The sequence below is a fragment of the Athene noctua genome, chromosome 5 (genome assembly GCF_965140245.1).
Source record: "Athene noctua chromosome 5, bAthNoc1.hap1.1, whole genome shotgun sequence".
In the NCBI taxonomy this organism is placed as follows: Eukaryota; Metazoa; Chordata; class Aves; order Strigiformes; family Strigidae; genus Athene; species Athene noctua.
Genome location: NC_134041.1, coordinates 60269032 through 60281419, shown reverse-complemented (window position 1 = coordinate 60281419; position 12388 = coordinate 60269032). Strand labels below are relative to the sequence as shown.

Here is a 12388-nt window from a genome sequence, read left to right as displayed (position 1 = left end):
AGCGATGCATTAATTAACGAGGCAGGGATCTCGGGCAGAAGGGCACCCCGCGGGCCCAGCAATCCGTTACCCCCGGGTTGGGGGGGACCCCGGCCTCTCCCCGCCCTGCCCTCGGGCAGCACCGCGGGGCGGAGAGGGGGACCGTCCGCGGCGGTGCCCGGTGCCCTCGGCGGTGCCCGGTGTCCTCGGCGGCGCCCGCCCCGAGTGCCCGGCCGCGGCACGGCGGGGAAGGGGAGGGAGGGGAGGGGGCGAACCCTGCCCTCTGCCCTCTGACCGCCGCGGAGGCCGCCGCCGCCGGCAGCATGGGGAAGGCGGAAGCGGCGGAGCCGGCCCGTCAGGCCGGGCGGCGGCGGCGGGGGGGGAGCGCGGCGAGAGGCTGAGGCGGGCGGGCAGCGCCGTGACGGCCGCGGCAGCCCGGGCCGACACCCCCGCGAGGAGCGGGGCGGCGGCGGAACACCCGCCCCCCCCTCCGCCGCCACCGGCGCTGCCCGCCGCCCTGAGGCGCCGGAGCTCTGAGGGGCAGGGGGAGGCCGCCGGCGGCCTGCGGGGCCCGCGCCGGGCCGGGCCGCGCTGAGGGGGCCGCGGCCCGCCGGGCCGGTCGGCGCAGGGGCCCTGCCCGGGGGATGCCCTGGGGGCGGCGGGGAGCCCGGCCGGCGGCAGCGGCGGCGGGAGGGGAGCGGGGCCGGCGGGCGGGGGGAGGCCGGGGCCGGGAGGGGAGCGGGGCCGGGGCCGCGCGGGGCCCCCGCAGCCCCCAGCCATGGAGTCGCGGGTCGGGCTGCGTGGGGAGGGGGGAAGCTGAGGACTGGTGAGTGCCCCCCGCGGCGAGGAGCGCCGGAGGAAGGACCGCGCCGAGCCCCTGACAGGTGTCTCCGCCGTAAGTGCCCTTACGCAGTAACTGCGAGACTGACAGACGTCGCGATCGTTCTTGCTGCGGCGATCTTCAGCGATGATGTTGGCAGAGCAAGCCCAGAAGTGGTTCCCAACTCACGTGCAAGTGACGGTCCTTCAAGCCAAAGGTCTGAAGCCAAAAGGTAAAAATGGCAGCAACGATGCCTACACCATCATACAGCTGGGCAAGGAGAAGTACTCCACCTCGGTGGCTGAGAAGACCCTGGATCCCGTCTGGAAAGAGGAGGCCTCCTTCGAGCTCCCTGGATTACTCATGCAGGAGAATCCAGAAAAATACATCCTGTGCCTGATTGTCATGCACAGGTCGCTGGTGGGGCTGGACAAGTTTTTGGGACAGGTGGCGATAAGTCTGAATGACATATTTGAAGACAAGCAAAGACGGAAAACAGAGTAAGTGATGGTTGGTTTTTTTCGTTCTGTTTGTATTCCTTCTACACTTGCATTTGGGGAGGGTGGGAAATAGCCTTACTATCAACGTACTTGGAAATGAAATTAGAATGTTTCTCTCAACGGTGTGTTCAAAGCCCCTAATATATTCAGTTACGTCATTGTATCCTGACCTCTTCCAGAGAGAAGTTTACTGTAATCACAGTGGTCGCCCTGCACAGCGAAGGACTGTCAGTAACATTATCATGTTTTGCAAATTCTTGTGTGCAACACTAACTCATTACAGTACGTTTTTCTAAAGATTTTTCTTCGTCCTGCTCAGGCCATATCCCCATTCAACTCCCACCTCAGTTTGAACCATATGTGAAACTCAGATTCCCTCAAAGCCTGGTGTTGTTCTCTTTAAAAATGTTCTCCTTCAATTGCTGCAACCAAGCGTCTTTAAATATTTTATATTTATGTTTTAGTGGTCAATGAACTGTGACTTAATGAAGGTTTACCACAGCTGCACAGTGCTTTTTTGATCCTGATTAGTCTGAGGCCACGATCCCTGCAGGCTGCTCTGTACAGCAGGCCTCAACAGAGAAGACTGAAGAGAAATTTCTGTTGTGGTAGTAGCCTCCATCATTACCTGCATAAGCCTTTGTCAAATAAAATTGCTGTGTGCCAGCAAATTCTAGCACTGGAATGCAAAAAAAAAAAAAAAAAGGCATCACAGCAGTTTATCAGGCTGAACTGTGTATGTATCTAACTCTGACTTTTTCAACTAAATTAGTAAAATTGTTTGAATTTCTAGAGAGGATGTGGTTGCACGAAGCTGTCTGGTACCAGTGTGATTTATCCTCCAAAGTGTATGGGAATAAACTGTAGGTGTAGGCACACTGCAGGCATGCCTGTAGACTACATGATTTGTGTCTGAGCTGTGCTTGTCCCACAGAAGTAGTCAGAGAACAGCATGGAGACCTCCAAGGTAGCTTATATGCAGGCTGTGATGTATGAGTGCTGACAAATCTTGCTGCAGTGGTTAAAAAGTTCCTGCCCCAGGTGCCATTCCTCCTCAAGTGCCTCTTCAGTAGAGTAGAAAGGCTCCTGTGCCCAAATCTCAGCTGTTAAATTTGGGTATTTCTTCTGTTGGTGGGTCTATACTGAGATGCTGGACTTTGCATCAAAGTGACTAAGAGGCTGGCATCGGTTGTCTTCGCTGACAGTGCTGGGGAGGTGTGAACCTCCAGCAGCAGAGTTGAGCTGGCAGGTGGAGGCGGAAATCATCACAGCAACACCAGCCAGGTCTTGTGGATCAGGCGAATGCTTCTTCAGAAACCCTCTCAAAACCTGGTCCTGTTTATGTACGGTGGTTGAGGTTGAAGGAACGCCAAAGACAAGTCAAGGCTGTCTTTGCCCTGGTGTGGGGTTTTTTTTGCAAACTACATATTTGGCAAAACAGTATGTTCACTGATTATGTAACAGGAAAGAATGTGTCCGTGCAGAATCTCTTGTGGGTTCGTGGTCTGAAGTATTATACTTCTTAATTGCTTATCTTTTTAAGTCAAACCAGTTATCTTGATGCAATACATGGTAATGCCTGTAGCCTTAGGGTCTTAATTTCTATTTACACTTGATTCAAGAAGTTTCAGTGCTCTTTAGACATGCATCTTAAAACATTCTTTAATCATCAGTTGTAATTATCTTGCAAGTCAGTAGGCAGCTGCCTTAGTTTAAACACCTTGGTGCTCTACAGGAGAATGTATGAAGTAGAAACACTACTAACTGTAAAAACTTTGTAAATCCAGGTAGAAATGTGTCTTCAGAAACTGGAGGAAAATACGTGAGTTATTCCTGTGTTACTGTGAGTTACAAAACCTCTTGTCCCTTTGAGGAACCCTAGGCTTTCGCACCAATTTTAGTAAAAGTAGTATTGGAGTCTCACAGAATTATTGCAAAAATCTGTAAGTGGCATAATTAGCATAGTTCTTGAGATAGTTAAATAAACATTCACATCTCCTCAGGGTTTTTATATGAAGTTTTGCTTAGCAGGGCTTCATAGGTGTTCTTTTATTTTTTCATTTCTTTCCCTGAAGTGTGAGAGGGGAGCTCACACTATGTAAACGTGTGACAGTGCTTCCCCAAATCACCGCCGAAGTTAGCAGGGCTCCCCGAGAAAGCTGTGCTTTGCCTGCGAGCTGTACTGCAGAACATGGGGGCCTGTGGGGAAATTTTTACAAACAGCCTAAGTCCTGTTTTCGGAAGTTACTCGAGCATTTAAGATTGCAAATCTTATTAAAAGTTGATGGGTGTTAGGCTTCTGGAGCTCAACAGCCGTACTTGTAAAAGTCTTACATAAGTGTAAAAGTGCAGATAGGCGGTTAGTGGGATTTTTGGCAGCACATATTCACTTAATGCCGATTTAAATTCTTATGCGATAGGAGCCACTGGAAGTCCGGTTTTCCCGTCGATGTCTTTAGGTGCTTAGAAACCTCGAAAATGTCCTTTTTGAAACTCACTGTTGAAAAAATAATTCAGAGTCCTTAAGTGTTTAGATGTTTTTGAAAAGTTATTGTGGTTCTCTACTTGTATGCCTTTGTGGAATGAGGGTGTGTTGTTGCTGTCTCCTTTAAGCGTTAGTTGGAGATGTGGATGCAATATTTGTACATGTATGTGGGAGGAGGGCAAACTTTCAAGAGTGTATTTGCAAATGCAATCTCAAACAAAAAGCTTTTTCTTTTCTTTTTTTTTTTCCTTTTATTAAATCCTTTTTGATACAAAATATTCCTAGTCCTGTGTTGGCAGTAAACTAAGGGTAATATATTTGGACCCGAAGACCTTCTAGCCGTGACTCTGGTGTGGGAACTGAGACACCCAGTGCCTTTCAAGACCAAGTCCAATGTCTTTATTACCAAAGCATTCTGATGGTTGAAAGCTATATTCATTGTTTCAGAAACACTAATCTGTTTTATTAAGCAATGTTTTTACTTTCAAATATGTTCAACAGGCTTGTGGTGTTATTAAATCCAGAGTTATTTTCTTATGTTGATGTAACCTTAACATTTCTTGCTTTGTTTGGGGATGAATGAGATCCAGTTATTTGATGAAGTGTCTATTGGTAATATTTCTACTTTTTAATATATTTAATAGCTTCCTCTTTCCAACACAGCTGTACATATGGTGCTGTAAGAGACAGACTCAAGAGTCACCAGGGTATTGCAAAAAAGATATTTAATATTCTGCACAATGCTGAACCCTGTCAGCAATTCCCTAGTGCTTTTTTAGTAAGGAGGTATGAGAAGTGAAGGCTACCAGCTGATTTTGAATTCTTAGGAAGATTGTGGGGTGTGTGACATTCGACTTTTTGGTTTTGTTTTTTTTTTTTAATTTATTCTTTTATAATTTGGAAGAAATAAATTTAAAAATTCACTGTAGCTTCAGAAACATTATGTTAGGGAAAAGTAATCCTTTCTTTCTGCATCACTTTTTTTGTTACTTGTCACATCTTAAGAAAAATACTCTCTACAGTAAAGTTTTCAGGCAGAGGCCTCATGATAGGATTTGCGCGTCTTGTGTTCTAAGAAACGCTCTGGCAAAAGACTTAATGAAACAAAGCAAGTATGTTTACTATAATTTGATAGTGAAAATTTTGTACGCGCCATCACGTAATGTCCTTTCTCTTTCTTTCTGAAACTGATGATTTTTCAAATTCTTAAAAGTGAAAATTCCTGGAACGGTTAGATCCAGATGTGGCTCAGATGGTCCCTTACTAGGTCTTTTCCAGAGACTTCAGCCAAAGCATCTGCAGGATCCTAGTTCATTTCTTTCTGTGTTGGTGCAAAAATGCCCATCACACTGTGCTAGCTTTGTAACTTTGTGTCTCTGGCATCTCTGCTGTAGTTGGAAAGGGACAGGCTGGTTTTACTTCTGCTCTTTTCTCCAGACGCTGAGAGATTTTACTGTGGTATTTTTAACAGTTCGAAAAGCTTGGGAGATACTGCTTTAATGGAAGTATATTTAGCATAAGTTTCAGATCTTAGTTTTTTGACGTGTTTTTTATTTTTTTGCAGTAAAATCTTGTGGGGTTTTTTAATTAATCCTGAGAAATATATGACAACTTTTTTTGGTCTGCTGTTGCAAAATAAATATACCCCTTTTGCTCTTGCAGTTTAAATGTAAATGATGATCAGTGAATATATTGTTGTAAAGCATATATACATTTTTGTAATAATTTCAATTCGATTATAATTCATAGTTGCCTTAATACTGCTGATGATCTGACAATGTGTAACATCAAAACAAATTTTTGAATTATCACAGAATAAAAAAATGCTACTGACATGTCTTAATTTACTGAAGTATTTTTCAGTAGTTTTTCTTAAAGATTGTGCATAGTTGTTTGGTTTTTTTCCCTGTGTGCTAAAGGAACACAGTAATAGAAGAACAAATTTCAGTTCTTACACCATGATGTTACTTAACCAGCTTCGTTCTTGTTCTCCAGTTCCACTCTATTTTTTGTCCATTTCTTTATTAGATTTCCTGGAGAGCTAATTTTACTGTACGTTCAGCTGATTTAAGATGCACCACTTGTCTGGAATGTTACAAATTTGGAGAGGGCAGGTAATGGCAGAGTTATTATATCTTACAGAAATTTTGTTGGAGGAGACATCTATTATTTGTGACTTAATTCCCCTTCTCCCTGTCTTCTGTAATACCTCACCACCCCTTCCACCTCACCCCTAATCACAGCAGTGTTGTAAAAAAAGCTTATTTGAGCATAATACAGTGAAGGAATCTTGGCCATATCTAAGATGCATCTCCTCTGCTTACATCAATCATATAAAAGAGTCAAAACCAGCTTCTCGGCAAACAAACAAACAAACAGAATTAATGATTGACTACAATCAATATCCCTGTGCTGTAAGCACTTTGGTGCTACTGAGCTTTCTGAAAGATATAAAAATTGTGTGACTTCCTCCAAATTAATGTGAATTCCTTCTTGGCAGCCTCCTTCTTGGATATGGACAGGATATGTGAGCAAGAGGCAGGCGCCAGAGTAGGTGGCTTCAAATACAACTTGAATTATGAACAAGCAAGCAACTAGTAAATAGATAGTATACCATGGGTCAGTGCTTGTTAATGAATAAAAATCATTCTACAAAACATAACACTTTATAAATATTATTTACTAATTTTGAGCCTTAAATTTAGTTTAAACCAGGAAAATGCATTTTAGATGATTTTAGGTGATAAAACTAAATAGTAGGGGAAATGGCAGGCTTTAACATAAATTAACAAAATGTTGTGGTTTAAAGTAGGAGGAAAAACTCGTTCCACTCTAGTCAAAAGTGGGAAGAGTAGTAACTGAGAAATTTGTTAAAGATACAGAAATAATGAACAGCCTAGAGGATCCATATGGATTTGTGCTGTTGCTTTCATGGTACCACTCATTAAATGTAAAAAAAAAATAAAAATGAAAGGAGTTAATAGTGAGGAGCAGAAGAGAAAGATGGGGGAAACAAGAAGTTGTGCCCAGTTGTAGCTTTATGGGATTATAGCAAGATTTTCAGATTATCTAGTAATATTCCCAGCATTTACATTTTGACAACAAATGCAAGCATATCCTCTGAATAAGTCATAATTCTGAGTCAGTCTGAGTGTCATCTGGACTGAAATGTTTCATTTTCTGCGTGCGCATACACGTGCTTGCACACACACTCAACTGAAATAATTGGCCTTAATTCTCATACCTTCAGTTATTTTGTTTCTAAAATAAATGTTTTCACACATAGTCTTAGCCAAAATAATAAGTAAACTAAGACCACTCTAATTACTGTGATTCCAGCTGATGTTAGCTAACCCCTTAGTAAGGGTGTTGTGATATGTGTCAGTTCCCATATGTTTTGTGGTGTTACGATGTCATTCTGTACTATTTATTTTTAAACTCTGCTTTGTATATCTCATTTCAGTTGGCTTCCAGAAAGTAATAATATTCATACTTGTGAATGTCATCACTTATTTTAATAAATAATCTCTTTTCTTTTTCATTTCCCCTTATACACGATGTAGTCTGTGCTCAACCTCTTGCCTTAATTTTGCTACTCACTGACTTTTGGAGCAGTCCTTCAGTATGGTATCTGAGTGATTTATCACAAAACATACTTCTGCATTTTTTGTGTATATTTGCTGCTGTATGTTTCATGTGTATTTGCTGCTAATGAAAATGTTAAATGGGCTTTGGATGTTGGGTTTTATCCATTAGCTGTGGACATCTATGTTAGGATTTTGTGAAGCAAGTTTCTTCAGCTTAAACATAGTAATCTAAAATGAAGAAGCACTTCTTTCATGTGTCAGCTGATGGGCATGTTCTCTCACTGGGATTTTGATGGTCTTTTTAGGGGTAATTTTTGAAGTACCTACTGGTGTAGAAAATTTTCCTCATCACTGTGTAGCAGATTAAAGTTGGTTAGCAGATCAGGATGCTGCTTTTACTGTAAAATCAAGGTTAGAAGCCTTGTGGATGCTGTGATGAGTGTGTGGCTTTTTGCAGAATTCCCTCAGTAATTTGTGAATTAAAATCAAGATTTTGCAAAAAACTTTGGGTGCAATGTAATGATTTCAGCAAAGCAAAATCAGATCAGCTCTATAGTTATTTACTGGTAGAGTGAAGGCAGAGTGGTATATTTGAGAAGCAGGGAAATGCGTGGGAAACTTCCTTTAGTGCTTTCTGTCTTTGGCACTGGTAAGAAGACAGAGTCAGAAGGTCGTATATCATGCGCAGGTTGAATGTGTTGGCTAGAAGGCTTCTCAGCCCTCTTGAAACTGGGAGACAGGTATCCCGGTGGTTTTGGAGGCTGTTAAAGTTTTAAGTATATAATTAAAATAAAATTATGTAGTGTTTTTTCTTACCCATACTGTTACTATTTTTCTTAGCCATACTGTCAACCTATCCTGCTCACTGTTACATGGTGAACAGAATAGGCTGAGTGATGCTTCGTCAAAGAGAGAGGTTTAAGACTTGGAACTGTTAAATTCTGTGGCAGATTTGAAGGTTAAGACATGACGACATCAGGTTCCTGCTGTTAGAAGAGAAACAAGATCCTGCTTTCAAAATATGTGTTGGATGCAGGATGAAGGGTGCAATGAGACTAGTGTAGATAAGCAAAAGTAAGTTGGAAAACCAAGTTCATGGGAAGAAAATGAAATCAGAAAAGGGAGAGGAAAAGAACAGTTGAAGAAACTATGTTGAAAAGATATGTGTTTTAGTAGTTCACTAGCTATTTAGATGCAATAGGGAAGCCAGAATTTTATAACTTGCTCATTTATAGTAACTTCAGTTTTCTACTTCACTCTTCCTGTCTGCCTTTTCTAAGCTAAAGGGTTCAGTACCGCTAATGCTACACAATTTACTTTAATAGTATGCAGAAGATGGTTACTGTTTTTATTAGAAATAAGGGAGTTTGCTTTTTTGCACCCCTAATTGTAGGTATGGCCAAAATTGAGTAATTTTGTCATGGTTAGAAAATAGCCACGTTTCTTCAGATAGGGGTTTAGTTTTTCAAGGCTGACTGGGCAGCAGGATTTTTCCTGTTCAGGCTTGAATCTTGATCTTCTCTTTTTGTGTTCAAAAAAATTGACAGCGTACAGAGTGGCAATTTATATAATACTTACAAAATAAAAATGATCAGAAACCTGTGCAAGACAGGCGAAGACCATTAGTGCACTCAAAAACAGATGAGAAAAAGAAGCAAGGGTTGTTCTGATGGAAACCATAGGGAGAAAGTCAAAATTAGAGGGTGTATGGAGGACGTTGTCCTACAGAACATTTGAAGGTGAGAGCAAGAAGTATGAATGTGATTCAGAAGGCAATAGGGCTTCCTTTGAAGTTGGGAAAATTTGCCAGACTTTGTACAAGGTCTGTTTAAATAAAGACTGTCTGCAAGACTGGATGTAATATTTGGTTATTAAATAAAAGGGCATCTGCTCTCATAAAAGCCACCCTGTTTTGTTCGTGTATGTTATTGGCTATTTTCCTACTTTGTACAGGCTTCTATAGAATAAGCTTATGGCAGCCTGACAAATGGAGCATTTATTGTGGCTAAAAGTACTGTAAACAAAACCAAAATAGCAAGTTTTATTGGCTTTTATAATACATTACAATTTCTTAAATTGGCAGTGGTATAGTGGAATTTAGTATTTTAGGACCCAAATGTTGTTATCTGAAAACAGTGGACTTCATTTTCCAGTTCTTTTTTGTATTCTATACAGTGCTGTTTTTTCTATTTGTTGCTCACGCCCATGTGTTGTAGAAACAGATTCTAATAAGAAACATTTACAGACTCAGTTGCTCATTCACGTGCAGTTCCACACAAATGCATTGCCTGCATTTGTTCTCATCTGTTTAAAAAAGTAATTATTCGCCTTTGAATTTGAAGAAAATCATGATTTGAGTCTGCTTCGCATATTGTCTTGTTATGAGCTGAAGCATATGGAACCTTCATTATAACTAAAACAAGATAAACTCTCCAAGGTAACAAAGAAACCTTCTTGAAATGCCTATGAAAATTAAATATCTGTGTTTTATACCAAGATTTGATCCAGCAATCATTATTCAAATAAGAATTCCACTGAAGTCCAGAGGAATTTTGCTGGAGTAAAGAGTTTATGATTAAATTCTGTTGGAATCAGTGGTAGTATTGAACCTGGTCCCAGCAGGTATGAGGTCCAGTCCCTTATGCCGTTGTGTTCTCTTCTTAGGGTAAGGAGAGTTCCTTTGTTTTCCCAGCTGAACTTATTTTTACTGTTAAGTTCTTCAAAGTCTACTTTCAAATAAATGTGCAGGCTGCAAAGGCAATGTATTAGCTGTGGGCTGGAATTCTGTCCTTGAGACCTGGTGAATGTCAAAATAGTATGTGGAGGTATGCTGTTAGCAGGTGAGAGCTGGTAGTGACACCGAGGGGTTGTTGATTCATGATAACAATGTCAATAATGGAGTTAAATCAAGTTTTAAAGGAAAAGGCTTTCTTCCACACAGCAAAAGCTTAACAATTTATGTCTTGATACTGTTCTAAAACAAGTTAGCAAGTGTCATACATCTGTTTAAAGTTCTGCTAATTCCTAAGTAGGAACACTTGAAAATTCAGCAAACTTATCAGAGATACAGTATTAATGTTTGAGACCCGTGAGATGAGGGGAATTGGGAGAAGGGGAATATGTTTTCTTACAGGGTAGGCTGAGCCATTAAATTTGAATGTCGAAAAGCAGGGTCCTCTCTGCCTATTAAGCGTCTTAAAACACTCATCAGCCTTATTTATATGTATGTTTATGTTTAGTGTGTCTGAGGAATCACGGTGAGGACTTTCTCAGTTTCAGGGTGGTTTTTGCTTTGTTGTTTTTTTTTTTTTCTGCACAGCAAGATCTGTCTCACGGAGATTTGTAAGCAAGAGCTTGATCATTATGGCTGTGTATTTTTTTTTTTTTTTAAGAGAGTATTTGAGCATATTTTCTAATAAAGAGGAGTTTCAGATAAAGTAGGCTATCTTGTCTTCCAGTTTTTGCGATATTATATATCACAGAAAAGATATACTCTTGGTTCTGTTGTGTGTTTTTTGTAATAAATCTATAGATGAATTCAAGAGTTTCTGGAATCAGTTACCAAGAAGTGAAACATTATTAACTAAAAAGAAAAATGATGCACTTTCTTCAGACATGTAACTTATTGCAGATTTTGCATTTCATTTAAAATACATAAATGAAGTTACCTCACAACAGAAGAAAAAATTTCTTCCTAAAGGTTTAGTTGTCCTCCTACTGGATCTACTGGTCTGGATTCATCTTATCCAGTGCTGGGACAGAGAAGGTCTGAGATTTCTCAATTATTTTGGTTTTGTATGGGATATAAAACCTTTTGGGCATCACAAAGCAACTTATCCTTTTGTTATTTCTTTGGCGGGTCACTTTTAGAAGTATTTTTCTGAACTCAAAAAATAGTATCTCTACCTGAAAATTTTATTTCAGCTGTCACCTTTAAAAATATTTATGAAATCTGAGAGGAAATTGAAGGTTATTTTTCTCCTTTCCTGACCTTGTTTTCTATATTTGGCAGTATTGAATAATGTATGTATAATTGCATAATCAATTTTGCATCTGTGCTGATAGGCAATTTCATTTCTTAGTCTCCAGTTCAAAAGTTACTTCATCATGATAATTCACTGTTGCGTTAGTATGTGTGCGTGCATTTCACCTGACAGTGAATTTAGAGCCCTTCTTTGGAGCTGATGGATCTGAAATATGCCCTTACACCCTTTTTGAAACAGGAAAAGGCTATTGATAATGGGTGTGGAGAAGGGGTTGTCTGTTGGTCATTCATTTAGGTGAAGCTGTGGAAGGAAGATTGAGCCATAATTCTGCAGATGCTTCCATGGGACAATGGAGCACAACAGGGAATGAGTAAGAAACTTGGATAATAATAAAGCCTTTGTTGGACCTGGCAAAGAAGCACACTTCATTTTTTGAAACAGATGATCACGCCTTTGGTCTGTTTTCAAGGAGTGGGGTTTATGTCATGGTTCCAAAGCCTGTGGAAGTATTTCTGAAGTAAAATCTACTGGTGACCTGCAGGAGAAGAGATGGCTCTTAGGTACCTCTGCGTACACACTGTTCTGCCGCCGGTGCTCATGGAGTTACTGTCAACATCAGTAGGGGTTGCCATTGCAGAACTGAAATGAGAGTTGACTATTCAGGCCCCTCAGATATTTCTTTGCTAGTGCAGCGATTAGAAGGAAAGGACAGAGGGGAAAAACGTTTGCCAGCGTATAAACCTGAGCAAAATCAAAGGAGTAAAGGTTACTGGATGAAATATTTGCCACATAGTATACATTCAGGTTGTATGCGTCACAGCTAAATAAAGGGTACTTGAGAATTATCAAGTGTCTTCATAAATAGCAAAATAAAATATATTTGTATTTATAATTAACATTAGATACAAATTCTCCTTTGTAAGCATGTGTGAGCCCATTAGCTTTGATGAAGTTTAGTAAGCTTCCATGGAGTTGACTTTGGTTCTCAAAACAGGTGAACATGGCAAAGAATTTCTTACTTGCTTAGTTAC

General features: G+C 40.9%; 1 protein-coding gene across 1 annotated transcript in view; it reads left to right on the top strand.

Annotated features, from left to right (window-relative positions):
* Positions 1-730: 730 nt before the first annotated feature.
* RAB11FIP2 (RAB11 family interacting protein 2) overlaps positions 731-12388 on the top strand; it is a 34150-nt gene continuing 22492 nt past the window's right edge. The window contains exon 1 of the mRNA XM_074907819.1: positions 731-1299. Within this exon, the coding sequence (XP_074763920.1) occupies positions 947-1299 (353 nt within the window). The 5' untranslated portion in view covers positions 731-946. The remainder of the gene's footprint in view (positions 1300-12388) is intronic.